The 23,920-nt window shown below is 45.9% G+C and overlaps 1 protein-coding gene across 2 annotated transcripts in view; it reads right to left on the bottom strand.

Annotated features, from left to right (window-relative positions):
• The window catches only part of KLHDC1 (kelch domain containing 1), a 54,306-nt gene that overhangs the window by 4,543 nt on the left and 25,843 nt on the right, over positions 1–23,920 (bottom strand). For both annotated transcript variants that reach the window (XM_034768586.1, XM_034768583.1), the window contains exons 8-10: positions 17,114–17,172; positions 4,972–5,084; positions 1,639–1,711 (exon numbers count right to left, since the gene is read on the bottom strand). In XM_034768586.1, coding sequence (XP_034624477.1) covers positions 1,639–1,711; positions 4,972–5,084; positions 17,114–17,172 — 245 coding nt within the window. The remainder of the gene's footprint in view (positions 1–1,638; positions 1,712–4,971; positions 5,085–17,113; positions 17,173–23,920) is intronic.

Raw genomic sequence — 23,920 nt, 5'->3', positions numbered from 1 at the left:
ATTCCAAAAAGGACAGCATATAAGGGGGTTTCCAGAGTGGGCCAGATTAGAGGCCAGTAGATCTGTGTTTATATGGCCTGATGCAAAGCCCATTGAAGTCAACAGAAAAACTTCCTTTGATTTCAACAAGTTCTGCATCAGGCCCATATAGATCTACTGGCCAAGAACCTGTGCACAGGGGCCACAGATACTATTCTAACCTACAGTCTGGAACAGTGACTGCACTGTAGCCCTTTGGCCTGCCCATCTGTTCTCACACTGGACACTCATCCACAGCTTGATTACTCTATGGGAGGCAGTGTGGCCCAGCAGTTACTTTATGTGAGGTAATGTAGAGAGGGGACTGTACTGGTAGTCAGAGGACAACTGTTTTAATTCTGACTCTGCTACTGACTTGTTATGTTACCCAGGACAAGTCACTCCATCTCTCTGTGCCTCAGTTTCCTCATCAGTAAAACATGGATAATGATACTCACCTTCTTGCCTAAAGCACTTTGAGATCTATAGATGGAAAGTGATGTTGAAAGCTAAGTATGATTATTAATACTTGTGCTTTAAGGTGCTTTCGTAAATTTCAACCAGATCTGGTGTAACAATCCTATTATAATTAAACTAAATACAGCAGATATAGTGCGGTGGTAAATAATTCAGGAAGAAACTTGGAAACACCCCGGTGAACATATAAAGTCCTTTTAAAAACTGGCTATGTACCACCTGCAGTAATTAAATTTACCTAGGTATTTACAGTATTTTAGATTCTAACTATAGGGAATGCTGCTAATGTTGATAAAAAGTGTACCCTGATGCAGTAAGTACCCATTTTCAATGGCACTATCTGTATAACGTCCATGTTCAGAACATGAGACTTACTTCCTTCAGTCAGACACAGAAAGAATCACACATTTCCTTTGCTCTTAGTTCCATAAAATTAAATTATGTTTTTGTTCTACACAAGCTCTGAAAAAAAGTATACTTGTGCAAATCTAAAATATGTAGACACTGGATGTTTGAAGTGGGCCCTTTTTGGTCAGTAATTAAGTCTACTAAAAAAATTATAGTCTTTCAAAATACTGCAATTTAAACCCAATCACTGTTGTTTTGTATTAAATTAATTTATACAAAACAGTAAGTGTCATTAGCTATTTCTGTTCAGGAAAAAAACAGAAAGAACTATTATTTAAACGTCCTTTGAATCCTAAAAGAGTGCAACATCATTTCCCTGGTTCTGTCTTTTCTAAAAATAATGAACTTTCATGGTTCCTGTAGTTGTATATTATTAAATACTTCTAATGTTAATTAGTAAAGGTGTTGCACATTTTACTTTTACATATTTCTTATATCTACTTATTTGGAAGTAAAACATCAAGTGAATTTAGTCTGCACCCCTTTCATTACAAACACCCTTTCAGTGCCAGCAAGCATTTTAAATAATAAATCTTGAAAATAAAAAAGACTATGCCTAATAATGAAAGAGAATAAAACTACTTATATCAAGCAAACTGTTCAATTATGTTGAGCTCATTTTGTAAAATATTTTAATACATTATTTTAAAGGCAAGTGTTCTGATTTAATGTCTTACTTAATCATATTTCAAAATATTCAAAAATGTCAGCAAATACTGTCTTATTTTTTTATACCTAGGCCTACTCTTAGGTAAGTGGGTAAGTTGTTGCCATCCATTTGTTGTGACACTATGAATCCAACCATCACCTGCAAATAAGGAAAATATGTATCTTAGAATTCTTTCTTGGTGAATAAGATACTACCTTTTGTTTTGTACAAAGTGCTCTACAGTCTAAAATGTCTAACATAAAAAGAATGGCTACCATGTTAATGAATTAACTACTATAATTTCAGAGTCTTCATGACTTAACTTGTGAGTTCTTTTTTGTCACAAAAGAAAAAGTTAACTACACTGAAATCTGGAGTTAAAAACACAATATGAAATATACAAGTCAAATCGGAGACTATTTTGAAATGACAGGTCTATATTCATCAGAATGAAGACTGCTGTGTCCCAGGGACTCTACAAATCTTAAAGTATTCCCACAATATTCCCTCACTTTCTTTATCTCATTTTCTTTCTTTTTTTCTCTTCCTCCTTCTTTCAAGTCTCCTTTTTGCTTGATCTCCAAGGTGCCAGACAATGAAGAAGGAATTAAGGACTTTATTTTGCACAGTAGATATTTTCATGCAGCAACAGCAAAAGTAACACTGACTACAACCATGATTTCCATAATTAAATATATAAATGATCTTACACCTTAATACAAATAAAATTCCTTAATTTGCAAAGACAGTAGTAATTTTTTGATTAATGCGAAATAGATGTTAAGTGACAGACTTTTAAAAAATGGTTGCTAAAAAGTGATTACATGGACAATCACTCATATCTGTAAAAGACAGAAGACGCAATCTTACAGTCCAAATCATTATCCAGGCAAAACTCTTAAAATGAATGGGAGTGTTGTCTGAATAAAAGAGTGCAGTGTCAGATCCAGAATTTGTCTGTGCAAATCATAGAATCGTAAGACTGGAAGGGACCTCAAGAGGTCATCTAGTCCAATCCCCTTTAATCATGGTAGGACTAAGTACTATCTAGAGCAGGGGTGGGCAAACTTTTTGAGCCGAGGGCCACATCTGGGTGGGGAAACTGTATGCAGGGCTGGGGCAGGGGGTTGGGGTGTGGGGGGAGTATGGGGTGTGAGAGGGGGTGTGGTGTGCAGGAAGGGGCTCAGGACAAGGGATTGGGGCAGAGGAGGGGTGCGGAATGTATGAGGGGGCTCAGGGCAGGGGGTTGGGGTGTAGGAGGGATGCAGAGTGCAGGAGGGGGCTCAGAGCAGGGGTGCAGGAGGGGTGCAGACTGCGGGAGGGGGCTCAGAGCAGGGGGTTGGAGTACAGGGTGTATGAGGGGGCTCAGGGCAGGGAGTTGGGGTGCAGGAGGGATGCAAGGTGCAGGCAGGGGGCTTAGAGCAGGGAGTTGGTGGGCGGGGTGCAGGAGGGGTTCGGGCTCTGGCCTGGTGCCGCTTATCTAAAGCGGCTCCGGGGTGGCAGTGGCACGCACCGGGACCAGGGCAGGCTCCCTGCATGCCCCGGCCCCGCGCCGCTCCAGGAAGCGCTGCGGACCCTGTGGGAGGGAGGGCGGAGGGCTCTGCGTGCGTACCCTTGCCACGCCTCCAGGTACCTCCCCTGAAGCTCCCATTAGCTGCGGTTCCCCGTTCCCGGCCAATGGGAGCTGTGGGTGGCGGCCTGGAGGCAAAGGCAACGCACAGAGCCCTCTGCCCCCACACCCGGGGGCCGCAGAGACATGGTGCCGGCTGCTTCTGAGAGTGGCAATCCCACGGGCCGGATCCAAAGCCCTGGGGGACAGATCCAGCCCGCGGGCCGTAGTTTGCCCACCCCGATCTAGAATCTAGACCATCCCTGACAGGTGTTTGTCCAACCTGCTCTTAAAAATCTCCGATGATGGAGAATCCACAACCTCCCTAGCCAATTTATTCCAGTGCTTAACTAGCCTGACAGTTAGGAAGTTTTTCCTAATATCCAACCTAAACCATCCTTGCTGCAATTTAAGCCCATTGCTTCTTGTCCTATCCTCAGAGGTTAACAAGAACAATGTTTCTCCCTCCTTGTAACAACCGTTTATGTACGTGAAAACTGTTATGTCCCCTCTTAGTCTTCTCTTCTCCAGACTAAGCAAACCCATTTTTTTCAATCTTCCCTCATATGTCATGTTTTCTAGACCTTTAATCATTTTTGTTGCTCTTCTCTGGACTTTCTCCAATTTGTCCACATCTTTCCTGAAATGTAGCGCCCAGAACTGGACACAATACTCCAGTTCAGGCCTAATCAGTGCCAAATAGAGCAGAAGAATTACTTCTTGCGTCTTGCTTACAACACTCCTGCTAATACATCCCAGAATGATGTTCGCTTTTTTTTGCAACGGTGTTACACTGTTGACTCATATTTCACTTGTGAACCACTATGACCCCCAGATCTCTTTCCACAGTACCCCTTCCTAGGCACAGTCATTTCCCATTTTGTATGTGTGCAACTGATTGTTCCTCCTTATGTGGAGTACTTTGCATTTATCCTTCTTGAATCTCATCCTATTTACTTCAGACCATTTCTCCACTTTGTCCAGATCATTTTGAATTTTAATCCTATCCTCCAAAGCACTTGCAATGCTTCCCAGCTTGGTATCATCTACAAACTTCATGTGTACTCTCTATGCTATTATCTAAATCATTGATGAAGATAGTGAATAGAACTGGACCCAGTACTGATCCCTGCAGGACATTTGATATGCCCTTCCATTTGCATAAGTAAATCAAGTAATCAGCCATTTAACTATGTATTTTGTATATGTGTACATTATATGTGCACACACATTAAATACATTCAGATGATGGGTCAATGCACCTTTGAAAATCTGGCCCTGAATATTTGTGAAACCTGAAACTCCACCATTACCACCAACTGTGCATTTTATCAGTTATACAGGCTACCTTTATTAGAAAAAGAGCTTTGTTGCAGGTTCTTTCACTTTTTACTTGAAGGTTTTGTAGATCAGATTGGAGCAGAATGTGATTAATGTTATGTTTATTCACATATTGTGTTGGAATTATATTTTGTTACTAGTTTTGCACTGGTGCAATTTTATTGTCTTGATGGAGTTATTCCTGATTTAGACTGGCATGAGTGAGACTCTAGCTCTTATTTTATCAGATGGTAAGCTGTTTGGTGAAGAGACGATTTGTTCAACACATACACTAATTGTACTGTGCTATGTCCATCAACAGTGCTATATAAAACAACAATAATAAAAAGTGTCTGAATAAATATTCACATACAGTGAGAGTCATATAACAAGATCTGGACCAAACATCTTCATGATGAAGTTGAATGTATATAACATCATGGTTAGCACTAAAATGTACGATGGACTCTGTATCTTTTGAATTACTTACTTAGAGGAACATTATCTGAACTCAGTCCACCAAATAGGAAAAGTTTATCATCTGCTATAGGAGTCAAAGTGTGCCATGATCGATCTTTTGGTTTCTCTCCACTAATATGAATTCTTGGTAAAACAAAAAATAAGAAGAGAACAAGTTAAGAAGAATGCTTAAACTGAACTGGACTCGCAGCTCATCATTTTCTAGAATAAAAAGGGGATCTGTCCTGATTAAACAGGCTACAGTGTAATCAGAGCAAACCTCAGCTGCACTCAATAACACAGGTGTTCAAAACTGAAACAAGAAATTTCTTATAACAACTGCTCTTTGAAAGTAGCCCTTATGATAATGATCTTACACTTATATAGCATGTTTTCATCCCCCAAGATATTTTACAAATCTTAAACTTATGTACGAAACACAGGGACAGCTTTTTTAAACCACTGAAGTGATTATTTAACACGCAAGAACAACTTTAGGATGGGAAGTGAAGAATAATGCATCCAACTGAAACTGAATAGAGTATTTAAGTAGATAGATTGCAGTTGCTCAAGCTAAAATGTAACCAGAATATGAGAAAAGAAATAGATCTTTAATGACTACAAATGGCTGGGAGCTTGGCTTTACTTCTTATCCTCAAGATACCACACTTCCAAGATAACACAGAAACAGTGCTCTCTAACAGAATGGCGGGACACAGGTGCATACAGACTTTGGGTGAAGAGTGCCACCTGAGCCACTTTACACATCATCTGAGCCCTTTTAACTATTTCCTGCAACAGCTAGGTGCTTCTGGGGACTCTCCCAAGAACTTGATGCTTAGCTTGTGAGACTTGAGAGAATCACAGAACAAGATCTGTGATACTTATTGAAAAAAACCCAGTTACTTACTTTATATTAACTATGTTCTTCAACATGTTGTCCATGTAGTTCTGATTCTAGATGTGCATATGCCTCATGCATGTGAGATAGGAATCGCTGAATAGCAGTGTCTGTTGTGCTGTGCATATCCTCATACTTCCTCACCCTAGGGCATAAATGGCAGAGTGGCCGCAACTATCCCTCAGTTTCCTCACTAAAAAAAAGTGGGGACGGAGGGCAGGTCGTGCGATCCCCCAGATGACAACATTTCAGAGAAGAAACGGTTATTTACTGGAACTGTGGTTCTTCAATTTGTGATGCAGACATGTATTTCACTTAGATGTGTGCACACCCAGCACACCAGAGCCGGAGAAATTTGCCTAGCAGTATCCATAGAGAGGTGGCACTCATGCCTGGTGGCCATAGCCCCTCACCTAGCTACATGAGGTGCTGCTTCTCCAACCCTCCCTCAGTTCCTTCGCACTGAACACCCAGGAACGAGACTCTGATGCAGAGGGGACGGAGGGTGGGGTCGTGGAACACACGTGTGCAGAGGGGACGGAGGGTAGGTCGTGGAATACTCGTCTGCATCACATCTCGAAGAACCAGTTAAAGTAAATAACCATTTCTTCTTTGAGTAGATTCAGATGTGTATTCTATTTAGGTGACTCAAGCAGTAACTCCCCCAGGACACAGGGCTCGGCACCTACTTAAACAAGGACTGTAGGACCACTCCATCAAAGGGTGCATCCACCCTGGAATATGCAGTTATGGCATAATGGTTTGTGAATGTATGTATCAATGACTACGTAGCAGCCCTGCAAATGTCCAATATGGAAATGTCACTGAGGAATGCTATGGACGTTGCTTGCACCCTCATACAAAGAGCTCGCACTCACTGAGGGAGATTAGCCAGAGCTAGTTCATATGCAGTCTTGATGCAGGATGTTATCCATTTGGAGACTGTCTGTGAAAAGCCTGTTTGACCCTTCATGCAATCTGCATATGACACAAACAAACGAGTCAAAGCATAAAACAGTTTAGTCCTGTCCAGACATCGCCTGACTTCTAAGGTACAGAGACCTCTGGAGATGAATGCGGCTTAGGAAAGAACACAGGTACCACCTGGTTCAAATGAAACTGAGAAACCACTTGAGACAAAAATTTTGGATGCGGTTGTAAGGTCACTCTGTCTCTGGAGAATTGTGTATAAGGAGGCTCTGCCATCAGAGCCTGCAACTCACACGCTCTCCTTGCGGAATGTAGTTTTCTGACACAAAAGCGAAAGGGACAAATGCCAGGGGCTTGAATGGAGGTTCCATTAAGACCATTAGGACTGAGTTAAAGCCCCACACAGGAGCAAGCTCTCAGTCTGGGGGATGTAGATGAAGGAGCCCTTTTAAGAATCTTGCTACCGTGGCACTGGAGAAGATTGATCTTCCTGGAATGGGGAGATGAAGTGCCGATAATGCTGCCAAATACACTTCCAGTGAACTAAACACAAGCACCAACACCTGAAGGTGCAGCAGGTACTCCAAAATGTCCTGGATAGAGACCAGTGTTGGTTGGATTCCATGGGCTAATGACCACACCGAAAATCACTTTCATTGAGTTGAATAGGGACATCCTGGTGGAGGGTTTTCTATTGTTAAGGAGGACTTGTTGGACAGTCACTGAACACAGTTCTTCCTCCTCATTCAGCCATGCAGCAGCCATACTGTGAGATACAAGGAGTGAGTGCAAGGATCCAAGGATGACCTGAGGGATGATTGGGACCAGCGGATAGGCATAGAGGAGAGCTCACTGCCAGCTGAGGTGGAAAGCCTTGGATAGGGAGCCTGGACTGACGCCCCCTCGACAGCAGAACAGACGACATTTCCTGTTGTCCCTTGTAGCAAACAGGTCGATCGTTGGGATGCCCCAAGCTGTGAAGGTGACCCAGAGGACACTTGTCTTCAGGGACCATTTGTGACTCAGGGAAAAATACCTACTAAGATGGGCCATGAGATGATTATGAACCTTGGATAAGTGAATAGCTATCAGAGTAATGGTTTCCTCAATGCAGAACTGCCAAAGCCTGATTGTTTCTAGGCAGAGCAATCTGGAGTGTGCTTCCCTTTGTTCGTTCACATAATACATCACGGTGGTATTGTTGGTAAGTATGTGAACCACTGAGTCTCTGATATGGTCCTGAAAAGTGTGGCATTCATTGTAGATGGCCTGAAGCTCCAGCATATTGATATGGAGTAAGGCCTCCTGCTCCTAACACAATCCCTACACTTTCAGTGACCCCAAGTGTGCACCCCATCCCATCAGGGAGGCATCAGTAACAATTGACCTGGCTGGGGAGGACGAGACAAAGGAAACATGTTGCCAAATGTTCTCTGGATGCATTCACCGCTGCAAGGAGTTCAGAGGAGACAGATGAACCAGTCTGTCTAGAGGGTGAAGAGTAGGATGGTAAATCATCTTGAGCCACATTTGAAGGGGAGAGAAGGCACAACCTTGCAAACTGCACCACCTGCATGCAAGTGGACATGTGGCCCAAGAGCCTCAGACACATCTGAACTGCCATGGAAAGCTGAGACTGCAGACTGAGGCAATAGTCTGAAAATGGTCAGTCAGCAGAAATGCTTTCAATGTTGTGGAATCTAACAGGGTCCGACTGAACTCAATTTTTTGAGTGGGAGCCAAGGTTGACTTCCCAGTGTTTAGGCTGAGACCCAGGTGCTTGAGCAAAAGCAGCATGGTGCCAACGTGAGTAAGAACTTTCTCTCTAGATCTGCACTTCAGCTGCAGGCAGTACCGAAGCCAGTGTGCTCCACAGGGCTGTAGTCAGTTCAAGGAGCACATCACTGATAGGGAGGGTGACTCTCCCAGGGGCAGATGGCTGCAGGATATCCATTAATTTGTGCAAGAGAACACCACTGGGATACTGATGGAAGCAAGCTACACACTGCAGAAGCTCTTAGTACATCTTAAATTTCTCTGTTACTGAAGGGAAGGATGAGTCAGGCAGTGCAGAACTGTCCGGAGACAAAGACGAGGCCCTTAACTGAGCGAAAGGAAGATACTGTTCCAGTGTGGACAGAAGGACCACGGTGCCTGTGGTCACCACTGCAGACCTGGTTGGCAATCTCACCTTCGAGCGAGACGAAGAGTGGGAGCTTCGTGACTGAGGAGCATCCGACAGATTCTATGGAGGCCTGACATGGATTAGGCATTGGTGACCATTAGGCACTGGGTCAGGGGCCTCCATCCTGACCAGGAGATGAGCGCCAATCTTGGTAATGGTCCACCAGTGGTCCCTGATGCTGGTCAAGCATTTGAGAGTGGGAGGATAACAACCCCAACTCAGATGCTGAGGAATTTCGGGATGCAGGAGATAAAGACAGAGCGAGACCAGAGGGAGGGAGTAACTGGTCTGACTCTTTCTTTGCCCAGAACGAGGCAGGAAGCGGTGCTGCCAAGGGAAGCTGTACCGTTGGTACCAAGTATGCTAATGCCGGAAGCAGTGTCAGTCCCAAAGTCAACAGCAGTACCAGAAAGCAGTACCAGAGTGTCTGGCTATACCGATGTTAAGGGCACAGAAAGCTGCCACCGAAGCATTTGCGGTGCCGATGAGATTCCCAATACAGAGGTCCCTTGTACTGATCCTGATCCTGTCCCTGCTTCCTGTGGAAGGCGAACATTGGGGTGCAATGCCAACAGACCCAAGGCTTCAGCAGCTCATTCAATCAACAGGACAGACAAAGAAGGTCTGTAGCTGCCTGGTACACGGCCGACATGGAAACCAGTCAGTGCCAGCATCTCTCTTGTCAGCACCGGACTCAATGCACACCTGGAGGATGGAACCAGAGTCAACTGTATGGGGTTTCTAACCTCTGCACTTGGTGCGGGGGAAGGATTAGACAAACCCGTTCCATCGCATGCGCTGGCACCAACTCCCTGCCAATCCACGCTTTTTCTGGAGGAGGTGGAAGAGTCACACTGAGATTTGGCCAACCTTGCTCGGAGACTTTTTGGGACATTAGGGAGGTTGCTTGGACCTCTCCCTCCCCCTTTCCCTCTCTTCTCAGAAACTGGAACCGCTCTCTCTCTCTCCTCATCCTCTCCTCTCCCTGTGGAGAAACCAAGAAGGGACAGAGTTGGACCCTTGGGCAGTGTTCCCTCTAATTTTTTAAGTGCATGTGTGGAATGAATTTTGTTATGTGCACCAATATAGAAGTGATGTGTGGCAGGGGTTTGGCCAAGGGGTTCGGAGAGTGGGAGGGGGCTCAGGGGTCGGGCAGAGGGTTGGGGAGCGGGCTATGGGCTGGGGGTGTGGCCTCTGGGGTGGGGGTGGGGATGAGGAGTTCAGGGTGCGGGAGGGGGCTCTGGGCTGGGTCAGGGGGTTGGGGTGCGGGCTCTGGGTTGGGGCCGGGGATGAGGAGTTTGGGGTGCAAGCTGCCCCAGGGCCGGGGCCAGAGGACTCCCCGCAGCCTTCTCCCCGCCAGCAGCATGGAGCTCCGGGGGAAGGGCCCCTGGCCTCTCCCCACCAGCAGCACGGAGCTCTGGAGAGGGGCCCCTCCCCTCTCTCCCTCCCCGCTGGCAGCACAGAGCTCTGGGAGAGGGGCCCGCAGCAGCCCTGCAAGCCCCAACTTGCTCCTCTCCCCAGACCCCGCCCATGCCCTACCTCTCTCCTCTCCTGGCCCCTGTGGCTGCGTGGCCCTTTATAGCCTGCTGCGCGGCCCTTACAGCCTGCTTCACAGCTGCGCAGCTTAGAGGGATCTTAGTCCCTGGGCCCCACCCTCATTGCGTCCTTGAGCCCCATCCGCCAAAGAGGAAGAAGGGGAGGATTGGCTCTAGGAAAGCTGCCCTCCTATGAAGTTTAGGGCTTGGTCAGTCCAAGGCCTGGACGTCCTTTCCAGGATGATCCTCCTTCTCTTCTACCTCTTCTGTCGCATTCCCTCTCTCCACCTCCACTGCTGCCTTCATTTGCGCCTCTGGCTTCTCCTTCCCCACAGACTGCGCAGTGAGGATCTAACACACGGCAAGCCGTGGCAAGTGTCAGTGAGGTCTGAGGCGCTGGATTCACTGCCCAAGCTGCATGTTGAGCTCCACCTATCCTGTGTAGACCCTGCTGGTGCACTCTACATATTTAGCGTCATAGTTCAGGGCAACTGCACCTGTATTCCCCTTCTATGGTCCCCTGAAGGCACCCATTCTAGGCTCCTGGCTCCTCAGCCATCACTCCTCTTGGACAGACACCTGCACCTCTCTCCCTCCCGACCAGGGTTTTTCTAGGCTGCACAGTTCCCCGGGTACATTGTGATAGCCCCAGCAAGCCAGATTGACCAACCAGGCCAGTCTGTGCTTTATTTTCTAGATTTAAGCCTGAATCTAGGATAATTGCTAGCAGTTATAAGTTACCAAACAGCTCTTTATAAACCAGCACGTTATTCTTAAAGTGAAAGCATTACAGAGAAACCACATTAAAGCAATAAAAGAACCTACAAACATGCTAAAAAGCTTACCAGAGATCACCCCCAACTCCAACAAGAGCTCTTGTAGGAGTCTGTCCTTCAAACTCCACAAAGGGGTTTCTCTGTGGTTACAAGTTCATAACAGCCTTAGCTCAGAACAAGCATCCCCATGAATAGATTTGGGCCTTTGGTCTTCAGATTCTGGGAACAGATAATTAGTAGACAGTGGTCCTCCCCTCTGGGAGTAGCTTCAAAAAGCTGAGATTCTGCATAACCAGAGGAAGGAAATTTGCATTCACCTCCCCCTAGAAATGTTATATACATTATTGTGAGCTGGGATTGTATGTAAGATATTAATTTAATACAGTGGACCCCCCAAAGCTACTTAAACTTAATTCAATAAGGTCTCTAATGGATATGGCAGGAATTGCCTTATCTGTCACACCTACAGTGCATTAACATAGTCCATCAGGGTCCACATGAGATAGTCAGAACACAATATGCAGCCTGTGGTCTGGACAGTGAATCCACCAGCACCCCAACACATTCAAAATCGCCACAGCTTGCCTCACATCAGAACCTCACTGTTTACTCTGAGCATATGCCATAGAGATGTTGGAGAAAAATGTTCCCTGTGGCCGAGGCGCTATTTGCTGTGTTTGTCAGAACTGAGTGGTTGAGAGTGACAAACAGATGATATTTGTGTGTATGTGTATAATGTGTGTGCTTGCAAAATAGTGGATTTAAGCCTGAATTAGTAATTTTGTAATTACATATAAAAATCAGGAGGATTATGGAAAATTAGGAAGGGTTGGCATCTCGGATATTGGCACGATACTATTCAGGGTTGATGACAGATTGTCTACTTACAAAGTCTGCTAAATCATTGTTGGCTCCTGTGAGATGGAGATTTATTGGGGTTATCCCATGTTTTTTACACCATGTCCACAACTTGATTCTGTCCTGGCAAAGGGGTGGTGAGTGGGCACCTACTTGCTTATTTACATAAAACATTTCAGATGTGTTGTCCGTGAGATCCTGCATAGCAGAATTCTTTAAAACAGGTAGGAATGCTATGCAAATTAATCTGATTGCTTGTAATTCTAGAATATTTATGTGTAGGATCATGTTCTTTTGAACCCAAATTCCTTGTATTTGGAGATGGTCTAGGGATATGCCCCAACCTGTTCCTGATGGATCTGCATCAGTGTCTTTTAAGGAGGTGGTGTAGAGAAGGGGACCCCATTCTGAGCATTCTTGGGTCGGACCAACAATTCAATAACAGAATGTGAGTGGAAATCACAATGTGCATGCTCATTTGATGATCCAAAGAGTGAAACACGAACCTTAGCCAATATTGTATTGCATGTAGATTAAGTTTGGCTACCGGTGTCACATACATGCATACTGACATGTGATTTAGGAGTCTGAGGCAGGTTCTTATTGTGGTTGGTGGATTCATTTTGATGCTGGTGGTCATCTAGTGAGGGTGAAATCTGTACTCAGAAAGGTATGTGTAACAATGCAGGTCCTCCTGGAGTGTCCCCTCTGGCTAGAGGTGCCACAGCCTCAGTGCTCCAACATACAGGTCTTCATAAACTCCATCTTCAGGGTTTTGTTCAATAATGCCTTTTCTATGGGCTAATTTATTAACATAAATGCTTCAAAATAACCCCCCAACGTATAGTCCATCATCATAATATAAAAGCCAATCTCTTCTTCAGTCTCCCTTTTTTAATCAGATTGGTGGGTACCAAAATTTCTTCCAGGTGTACCCTAGCCAAACTCGAAGCCCAAATGAAAAGTGCAAAATAAACAGAGTCTGCCTGCCTTGCGTTTAGCAAAAATGCAAAAGTAACCAAGGTCTGCCCACACTGGGCTTATGTGCTTAGTCCTTCCTGGGTTCTCCTACAGATCAAAATTATTCTCTTGGACTTCCTTCTCCCTGAAGGAGACAAGCTCAAAGATGTCAGCCGGCAAACTTCCCTCCATTGCTGTCCTGGTTCTGAGCTTTCTCGACTCTTAAGCTCTTAGGTTATCCTGGGTTCTTCCCAGCTCCCTGTTACTTGTCTGGAACACCAGCCCATATGATTGTTTACCTGGATATTCCTTCCTCGTTGGTTCAAAAGAGGTCAGTGGGCAAACTTCCTCTGCTGCTGTCCTGGCTCTGTGCTTTTACCAACTCTCTTCCTGCAACAACTCTCCACTATTGCTCTCTGGAAGAATTCCAGCAGCTTGCTCTCTCTTGGGACCTTCCACTAAATCCAAACTACTCCTTCTTGTCTCCCCATTCCCGATTGCTGCCTGACCCTTTATATATGACTGGTGTCTTCTCTTCAGTCCCATTAGAAGGCAATTTACCAGGCACAGGTGGATGGGCCTGCTGCCTCTTAAAGGGGCCAGTCCTCCTATGACAGTATGTTTTTGTCAATATGGAGTTGATTAAGGCTTCTGTAAACTCTATTGTCTATAATGGGTTGAGGGAGGATTTTTTGTAATTCATCACGAGGTCCAGTTATCTGAAGAAGTGAAAGACATAGTTCAGGGCTGTGACAACTTCCTGATGAGACTTGCCTTTGATCAGCCAATTGTCTAGATATGGATAGATGTGAATGGCATGTCTCCTCAGATGGGCCACCACAACAGCTAGGCATTTTGTGAAGACTCTTGGTGTTGTGGACAGGCTGAATAGTACAATCTTATATTGGTAATAACTGGGCTCTACTGTATATCAAAGATAATTCCTGTGGGCTGGATGGATTGCAGTATGGAAGTACATGTCTTGAAGATCAAGAGCCACAAACCAGTCTTCAGCCTGAAGAGAAGGGATGATGGAGAATGTTACCATTCTGAATCTTAGACGGTGTATATGTTTGTTCACTCTTCTCAGATCTAGGATAGGACGAAGACCCCCTTTTTTCTTTGGAAGTTAAGTATTGCATGCCAGCTAATAGGGGCACTGCCTAGCTGTGACTTAGAAGTGACCGATCCCATTTTAGATGTTAATACCCTTTTTTCAAAGTCTGAAATTTCTCTCACTGAGATCTCAAGAAGATACAACTTTAACCAAATGTCCTTGGATTTCCTTGTTCTGGCAAAAAAAAAGAATGGCAAACTGAACAGTGGTCTGGCACCCGGTTCTTGTTAAGACAAAAAGGTTGTGGTTATGGCTGACTGTAAGAGGAATAACAAGGAGTCTGGTGGCACCTTAAAGACTAACAGATTTATTTGGGCATAAACTTTCATGGGTAAAAACCTCACTTCTTCAGATTCATAGAGTGAAAGTTACAGATGCAGGCATTATATACTGACACATGGAGAGCAGGGAGTTACTTCCCAAGTGGAGAACCGGTGTTGACAGGGCCAATTCAATCAGGGTGGATGTAGTCCACTCCCAATAATAGATGAGGAGGTGTTAATTCCAGGAGAGGAAAAGCTGCTTCTGTAATGAGCCAGCCACTCCCAGTCCCTATTCAAGCCCAGATTAATGGTGTTAAATTTGCAAATGAATTTTAGTTCTGCTGTTTCTCTTTGAAGTCTGTTTCTGAAGTTTTTTTGTTCAATGATAGTGACTTTTAAATCTGTAATAGAATGACCAAGGAGACTGAAGTGTTCACTTACTCGCTTTTGTATGTTACCATTCCTGATGTCCGATTTGTATCCATTTATTCTTTTGCGGAGGGACTGTCCGGTTTGGCCAATGTACATGGCAGAGGGGCATTGCTGGCACATGATGGCATATATAACATTAGTAGATGTGCAGGTGAATGAGCCCTTGATGCTGTGGCTGATGTGGTTGGGTCCTCTGATGGTGTCGCCAGAGTAGGCAACAAGGTTTACTACAGGGATTGGTTCCTGGGTTGGTGTTTCTGTGGTGTGGTGTGGTGTGTAGTTGCTGGTGAGTATTTGCTTCGGGTTGGGGGGCTGTCTGTAAGCGAGGATTGGCCTGCCTCCCAAGGTCTGAGAGAGTGAGGGATCATTTTCCAGGATAGGTTGTAGATCATGGATAATGCGTGGGAGAGGTTTTAGCTGGGGGCTGTATGTGATGGCCAGTAGTGTTCTGTTATTGTCCTTGTTTGGCCTGTCCTGTAGTAGGTGATTTCTGGGTACCCGTTTTGTTCTGTCTATCTGTTTCCTCACTTCCCCAGGTGGGTATTGTAGTTTTAAGAATGCGTGATAAAGATCTTGTAGGTGTTTGTCTCTGTCTGAGGGGTTGGAGCAAATTCGGTTGTATCTTAGGGCTTGGCTGTAGACAATGGATCATGTGATGTGTCTTGGATGAAAGCTGGAGGCATGTAGGTACGTATAGCGGTCAGTAGGTTTCCGGTATAGGATGGTGTTTATGTGGCCATCATTTATTTGCACGGTAGTGTCCAGGAAGTGGATCTCTTGTGTGGACTGGTCCAGGCTGAGGTTGATGGTGGGGTGGAAATTGTTGACGTCCAGGTAGAATTCTTCAAGGGCCTCCTTTCTGTGGGTCCATAAGATGATGTCATCAATGCAGCGCAAGTAGATGAGGGGCACTAGGGGACGAGAGCTGAGGAAGCATTGTTCTAAGTCAGTCATAAAAATGTTGGCATACTGTGGAGCCATGTGGGTACCCATAGCAGTGCCACTGACTTGAAGGTATAAGTTGTCCCCAAATCTGAAGTGGTTGTGGGTGAGGACAAAGTCACAAAGTTCAGCCACCAGGCATGCTGTGGCCTCATCAGGGATACTGTTCCTGACAGCTTGTAGTCCAAGGAATGAGTCCATCACAAGAAGTCCAAAGGCTTAGAATCTGCCACTGTAGGTTACAATAGTGATGCAAAGCACCAGAGAAAAATTAAATGTTTTAAAAAAAATTAAAGAAAAAAGATTATTTGACTGGGAAATTAACCCTAACTGACTAATTAGATGACAAATATCGAAGGAGAAGAAATTTCCACTAAGTGGTAGCAGCAGACACTGGTTGTTTTGTCTCGCTGCAATGGACAACAAGGAACTGAGGGGGTGATCATAGCCGCTCTGCACTGGATGATGGTGAGGGGGGCAAGACCATGCAGGTGCAGGAGTGGCCCAAAGGACACTGTTGTTCAAAGATTCTGATCTTGTGCAAAAAAAACGTGCACTTAGAGTAGGATCCACATGGACACACACTCGAAGACACTATATTCCCCTGCCTAGCATGAAATGACAGTTAGGCAACATAGGGAAGAACAGACACAATGGCCATCAAACGTCAGTTCCTATTTGTCTAAAACAGCTACATGAAAATCAATATCTAAACAGTGACTCCTCTTATCTAGTGGGTGCTATCATAAATGCTCCCTACCAAGCGTAATAGGAAGCAAAAAAATAATTTGACAAACTTTATCAAAAAGGAAATATTTATGAAAGATTCTTCTCTTGTAAATTCTCCTCCTTGGGGGTTTTCTTAAATGTTTGTCTTGATATACATTAAAACCTTTCCCCAATCTAGACTATAAAGAAGAGTCTTATCTACATAACATAAGACCTATAGAGACTGTAATGTTAAAAAGACATATGAAAGTAAAATTTCAGTATAATCTGTGGTAATTTGCCCATATCTGAAAATGAGGCAACTAAATCACTAAAAGCTATGCTGAAAATTTGCCTGATAGCATCAGTGGTCCTTGGAGCACAACAGAGAACAGTTTAGTAACCACTACAAATCAAATTAAATTGAAATAATAATGCAACAGCTGTTGAAATAGTTCAAAACCTCCCATTCTCTTCCCAGAAAAGCTACTATAATAGCATTAAAACCTACTGTTAAATAGTTCCAATCTGTTATTTACAACTAAGTGGCACATGGCCAAACTTACCTTCCAGACCAAATCCAAGTGTCTAAATTCAGACAGTGCAAATCACTCATTCTAGTTTGCTAAAACAAAACAACAAACAAAAAAACTGCTCAAAAACAGGTGTTTTAAATTAGGCATATGATAAAGTAGAGATCTTCCTAGATAGAATGTTACTTAAATACATAGTATGAAAAGAAATTTGTACCCATGTAGCTCAGCACAACAGTCTGAAAATTCCCCAGATCAAAAAAGAGGGTTACTCACCCTGTGCAGTAACTGAGGTTCTTTGAGATGTGTGTCCCTGTCGGTGCTCCACTTATGTGAGTCTGCTTCTCTGCGCCTGTGATTGGAGATTTTCAGTAGCAGTGCCCATTTGGACCACACATGCGCTTCCCCGTCTTGCGCTGCTTTTGGAGATTATATAGCACTCTGCAGCCAAACCACCTTCAGTTTCTTCTCTACCGCACAGTCCATGTCTGAACTCCAAAGTAATGGGGAGGAGGGTAAATAATGGAACACACATAGGGGGACGCATCTTGAAGAACTCAGTTACTGCACAGGGTGAATACCCCTTTCTTCTTCAAGTAGCGTCCCATATGGGTGCTCCACTTTAGGTGACTGGAAAGCTGTGCCCCTCATTGGAAGGATGGGGCTTTGGAGTTGGATTCGTGAGCAATGTTAAGACAGTCAGTCATAAGAGAGCATCCGATGTCGAGTCCTGCACAATTGCATAGTGCTCTGTGAATGTATGGGCTGATGCCCAGGTGGCTGCTTTACAAATTTCTGTAATTGGTACATTGTTCAGGAAGGCTATAGAGGTGGAAATCGATCTCGTGGAGTGTGTTCGAGTTCCTGGGCAGGGGGAGGGTTTACAAATCATATTGACTATAGCAGAGGTGAATGCAACTGGAAATCCATTTTGAAAGCCTTTGTTTAGATTTAGCTGAATCTTTTGATCTTTCAGTAACAGAAAGGAATAATTTTGGCATATAAGTCTAACGTGGAGCATGGACTCCTTTTTATTCCCATGTGGCTTGGGGAAGAATGATGGGAGGTAAATAGCCTGATTCAAGTGGAATGAGGAAGGTATTTTAGGTAGGAACTTTGCATGTGATCATAATATATCTTTATCTTTGAAGAAAATTGTATATAGCGGGTACATCATGAGAGCCACTATTTCCCCCACTCTTCAAGTGGATGTGACAGCTATGAGAAAGGTTATCTTCATAGATAGATGTATGAGTGAGCAGGTTGCCATGGGCTCAAACAGTAAGGCATTGTAGCACCAGATTAAGGTCCCAAGGTGGAGTGGGATCTTGTCAAGGGTAGAGGTTCCAAACACTTGTGAGGAACCGTTTTGTTACAAGCTGGGTAAATTCTGAATGTCCGCTAATCTTGCGTTGGAAAGCCATAACAGCAGTGAGATGAACTCTAATTGAACTTGAGGATAGTCCTGATTTTTTTAGTTCTAGGATATAGTTAGGGCCCTACCAAATTTACGGCCCTGAAAAATGTGCCATGGACTGTGAAATCTGGTCTTTTGTGTGCTTTTACCCTATATTATACAGATTTCACGAGGAGACCAGTGTTTCTCAAATTGGGGGTCCTGACCCAAAAGGGAATTACAAGGGGGTTGCAAGGTTATTTTAGGGAGATCGCAGTATTGCCACCCTTACTTCTGCGCTGACTTCAGAGCTGGGTAGCCAGAGAGCAGTGGCTGTTGACGGGCACCCAGCTCTGAAGGCAGCGCCCCACCAGCAGCAGTGCAGAAGGGTGGCAATTCCATACCATGCCACCCTTACTTCTGCACTGCTGCTGGTGGTGGCTCTGCCTTTAGAGCTGGAATCCCAGCCAGCAGCTGCCGCTCTTCAGCTGCCCACTGAAGGCAGTGCCGCCAGCAGCAGCGCAGAAGTAAGAGTAGCAGTACCACAACTCCCCCTTACAATATCCTTGCAACCCCCCCCCCCCAACTCCTTTTTGGGTCAGGATCCCTACAATTACAACACTGTGAAATTTCAGATTTAAAGACCTGAAATCATGACATTTATTATTTTAAAAATCCTATGACCATGAAATTGACCAAAATAGACCGTGAATTTGGTAGGGCCCTAGATATAGTCCAGTATCAGTGGCAAGGGTGAAGTGATAGCCGAGGCGCACCAAATGTGGAATCTCTTCCATTTGTGCAGGTAAGTAGACCGCATAGTCAATCTTCTCTGCTATTTAATAGTATCTCCTTTATGTCTTCAGAACAGGTCATCTCAGTATTCTGGAACCATGCAGGAGCCATGCCTTCAGGTGGAGGATCTCTAGATTTGGGTGGCGAGTCTGGCCTGCATCCTGACACAGGGGATGTGAAACAGGGTGAAGAATGACTGGTGGGCATACTGTCATCCGTACAAGGTAAGGGACCCATGTTTGTCTGAACCATGTTGGGGCTATCAAGATGACTCTGGCTTGTTCCTCTTTTATTTTGCGTATTACTTTGGGTATTAAGGGGATCGGTGGAAAGGCGTATAGCAGATGTGTGTCCCATTTGATGAGGAAGGCAACCCCCAGAGAACAGTAGCTCAGTCCTGCTCTTGAACAGAAATGTGGGCATTTGATGTTCTCGGGTGTGGCAAAAAGGTCTATACTTGAGAATCCCCAACATCTGAATAGCTTGTATAGGATCATGGTATCTATCTCCCACTTGTGTTCCTGTGATAATTTTTTGCTTAGTGTGTCTACTATGGTGTTGTAATCGCCCGGTAGGTAAGTCACTGAGATGTTGATGTTGTGGCGAATGCACCAATTTCATAATTTCAGTGCTTCAACACACAAAGATTGTGACTTTGCTCCCCCTTGATGGTTTATGTAAAATATGGAAGCAATGTTGTCGGTCATTATCCTTATGTCCTTGTTTCTGACCAGTGATAAAAATTGTGAACATGCATTCTGGACTTCTTGGAGTTGCAGTAGGGTGATGTATAAAGTTGACTCTGAAGTTGACATGTACTCTGTAATTTTGCAAACGTGCTCCTCAACCCAACAGAGACGTGTCTGTTGTCAGTATTAGTGACAGAGGTGATTCTGTGACAAACATACTTTGTGGGGTTTTGTCCACCTGTCTAGTAAGCTTTTGACTGTGACGGTCATTGAAAGACACTTGTTCAAATTGTGTCTGTGCGTACTGTATACTGTCCTGAGCCACTCATGAAGGCAGCGCATATGTAGTCTAGCATGTCTTACAACAAAGGTGGTCACTGCCATATGTCCTAGTTGTAAGCATGTTCTGGCTGATACCTGTGGGCTGGTTTGCACTGTAGAGATCAAATTGATTGGGGGGGGGTAAATCTGTGAGTTAGTGTGACGGGGTGGACTAGGCCCTGAGGCCTCCTACTGGAGGCCTCACCAGGGCCGGCTCTGGCTTTTTTGCTGCCCCAGGCAAAAAAGCCTCCTGCCGCGTGCCCCTCCCCCCCACGGGGAGCGCAGCAGGGGAGGGCGCCAAGCTTGGCCGCGGGCCCGCTCTCCCCGACTGGCTGGAGTGCCGGGGGGAGGGCGGCGAGCCCGCCGCAGCTCCGCTGGCGGCCGGAGCGCCGGTAGTAGGGCGGAGAGCCCGGCCGGGGCTCAGTTCTCCCCGGCGGCGAGCCCACCGCGGCTCCACTCTCCCTGGCGGCTAAAGCGCCGGGGGGAGGGCGGCGAGCCCAGCCGGGGCTCCGCTCTCCCCGGCGGCCAGAGCACCGGGAGGAGGGCGGACAGCCCGGCCGCGGCTCCGCTCTCCCCGGTGGCCAGAGCGCCGGGGAAGGGCGGCGAGCCCGCCGCGGCTCCGCTCTCCCCGGCGGCCAGAGCGCTGCGGGGAGGGCGGCGAGCCCAGTCGCAGCCCCGCTCTCGGGCCAGAGCGCCGCGCCGCGCTGCCCCCCTCCAGGTGCCGCCCCAAGCACATGCTTGGTGGGCTGGTGCCTGGAGCCGGCCCTGGGCCTCACGGTCCTGCCACATCTCTCCCCACCCCGAAAAGGGCAGTGGAGAGAGTCCTCCAAACTGCCTAGAATGGCTGTATGGGATGCAGCCAATCAGAAGGGGCTGCAGGGAGCAGCCAATCAGGGCCCAGCAGGCTAGTATAAAAAGAGCTGCAGGGTCAGAGTGAGTTCAGTTCCTGGAGTTGGAGGAGTGTGGGTGGTGTGCCTGGCTGGCTGAGGGAACTACAGGACCTTGAACAGAGCAGTGCTAGCAGAGATGGGGGAGGGGAGCAAGAAGGCGTTCTGAGCTGGCTGCTGGGACTCAACCAGGACAAGGCCCTGAGATAAAGGTGAAGAATGTGCTGGGGCCAGGGAAAGTGGCCCAGGGAATTGTAGCAGTGATGCAGTTTATTTAAAGGAATGCAGTGGATGGCTCCTATCTATAAGGTCCCTAGGCTGGGATTGGGAGTAGTGGGTGGGCCCGCATGTTCCCCCTGCCACCACCATTAGCCACTGAGGAAGTGGCCTGGACTTTTGATGCACCCCAGAAGGGGGAACTGAATTCTTTTAGTGGCCCAGCAGGAGAGCTGGGTCCAGAAGGGCCCCAAGAGGGCGAAAACGTTGCCTCCAGGGAGGGAGCCCTGGGGCATGGTTCTATATTAGAGCAGGGATAATTTGAGAGAGTATAGAAGGGGCTGAGAGACCGTTTGAACCAGAATACTATGATAAGCCCTGCTGGACTGATTGAAGAGCAAGCCCAAGGATAGGGCTGCAGGTAAAGAGATGTTACAGAGGGCACTGAGAGAGGCCTCTGTTGGACTTGTACACCGGAAGGGGGTTGCTTTTTATTTCAAATACAGACTGTGTGTGACTTGGCTGGAGGGGTCAGTTGCTGAAGACTCACCGCAAGGCATACAGAAAGGGTGGGCACACACACTTTGCCAATGGGGGTGCTTGCGAGAGGTGAGTGCCACTCTGTTACAGTTGGCAATGAGGCTTTGGCCTCTACTGCATTGAGGTAGGCCCCCAATAAATTCTAGGTGCTGTACAGGTATCAGTATTGATTTTTTAATGTTTGGTTGGAGGCCTACTTGTGAGGAAAGGGCCATTGTCCTTTGTGTTGCTGCTATGTTATCATCTCGAGAGGGGGCTTTGAATAAACAAATCATTCAAGTATGGGAATATCATAATTCCCTGTTTGCAGAAGTGCATGGAGAACACTCCGGGTGCCACAGAAGGGCCAAACAGAAGTACCTTGTACTGGTAGTGATCCTGCTCCAGAACGAATCTGAGGAATCTCCTGTTTGATGGATGTATGGTGATGTGGAAATATGCATACTGGAGGTTGAGGGTTAAGAACCAATCCCCCGGTCCAGCGCTAGGATTATTGTTGCTAATGTGACCATTCTGAATTAGTGTACTTTGATGAGTTTCTCAAATCTAGAATGGGTGTCCACTGACCGTTCTTTCTCGAGATTAGGAAATAGTTGGAATAAAAGCCCACCCCTCTGTGTTGTATCGAAACAGGTTCAACAGCACCCAAGGGCAGGAGGTGGTTTATTTCCTTCCATAAAAGGTTCTAATGAGAAAGGTCCCTGAAGTAGGATGGGGAGAGAGGGCGGGAAGGAGGGAGGGAAATAAATTGAACTGAGTATCTGGTGCTGATAATTTCTAACATCCACTTATCTGAGGTGATACTCTGCCATATTGGGTAGAATGGGGTCAGGCAGTCTCCAAACTGATGGTGGTTGAAGCAGATGGGACTGGGGAAAGCAGTGGAGGTCAGATGGAGGTGGCCTACATTTCGTAACCCTCTGTCTTTGCAAATCATATGGTCTCTGCAGAGGAACGTATGGAGCAGGTCTCTATCACTGTGCAGAATGATATTTATTTGGGCTTCTCTTTTGCGCAGGCATGCAGACACGTAAAGACTGAATCCTTTAAGGAATGAAGGGATTCATCCATCTTGTCCACAGTTTCGATTCTTTGAAGGGAAGATCTTCAACCATAGATTGTATCTCTTCAGGAAATCCTGAGAGGTGAAGCCATGACGCCCTTCGCATGACTACAACTGGAGACATCTATCGGGCAGCTGGGTCGGCTGTGTCTAAGGAAGCTTGTAAGGCCATTCTAACCAGAAGGTGACCTTCAAGATAATTGCCTAGAATTGTTGGGTTCCCCACTCAAAGATGACTAAATTTATTGAGTCATATTTGAATAGTTGGTGTAACTGAATTTGGCCATCAGTGCTTCATAATTGGCAATTTAAAATTGCAGAGTCACTGATAAGTAGGCCTTGCACCCAAAATGGCCTAACCATTTCCAATCTTTATCATACGGGGTACTTCTAGTATGCATGTTGCCTGCTCCACTCATTCACTGCCTTGACCACCAACTAATTTGGAGAGGGATGTGAAAATAGAAACTCCATGTCCTTAGATGGGACATAATACTTTTTGTCTGTTCTTTTGCAGGTGGGTGGTACTGTGGCAGGGGTCTGCTAGACAGCCTGAACTGGGTCCATCAGAGCCTCATTTATGGGGAGAGCAATTTTTGATGAAGTTGATGTTTGGAGTATATCCAGTAACTTATGTTAAGACTCTATAACTTCTTCCAAAGATATGTGTAGTGAGTCTGCAATTCTCTCAAATAGTTCTTGGAACTGATTAAAATCATTGGCTGTCCGTGGAGAAGGCATGATAGTATTTTCTTATCCTCTCCGGACAAAGCTGGTTGGTGGGGTGGCTTCCTGATCCAGCCTCTCCTCCTGGTCCTCAAAAGTCTTGTCCTGAGGTAGGGGGAGGGGAGGAAGCGGGGTCTACGTAACGAGGCTGACTGGGAGCATCTTGAGCTCTCTATGGGTGCTAGGAGGCCTGGAAAATTGTTGCCT

Source organism: Trachemys scripta, chromosome 4, assembly GCF_013100865.1.
Source record: "Trachemys scripta elegans isolate TJP31775 chromosome 4, CAS_Tse_1.0, whole genome shotgun sequence".
In the NCBI taxonomy this organism is placed as follows: Eukaryota; Metazoa; Chordata; order Testudines; family Emydidae; genus Trachemys; species Trachemys scripta.
This window is presented reverse-complemented; position numbering and strand designations above follow the sequence as displayed.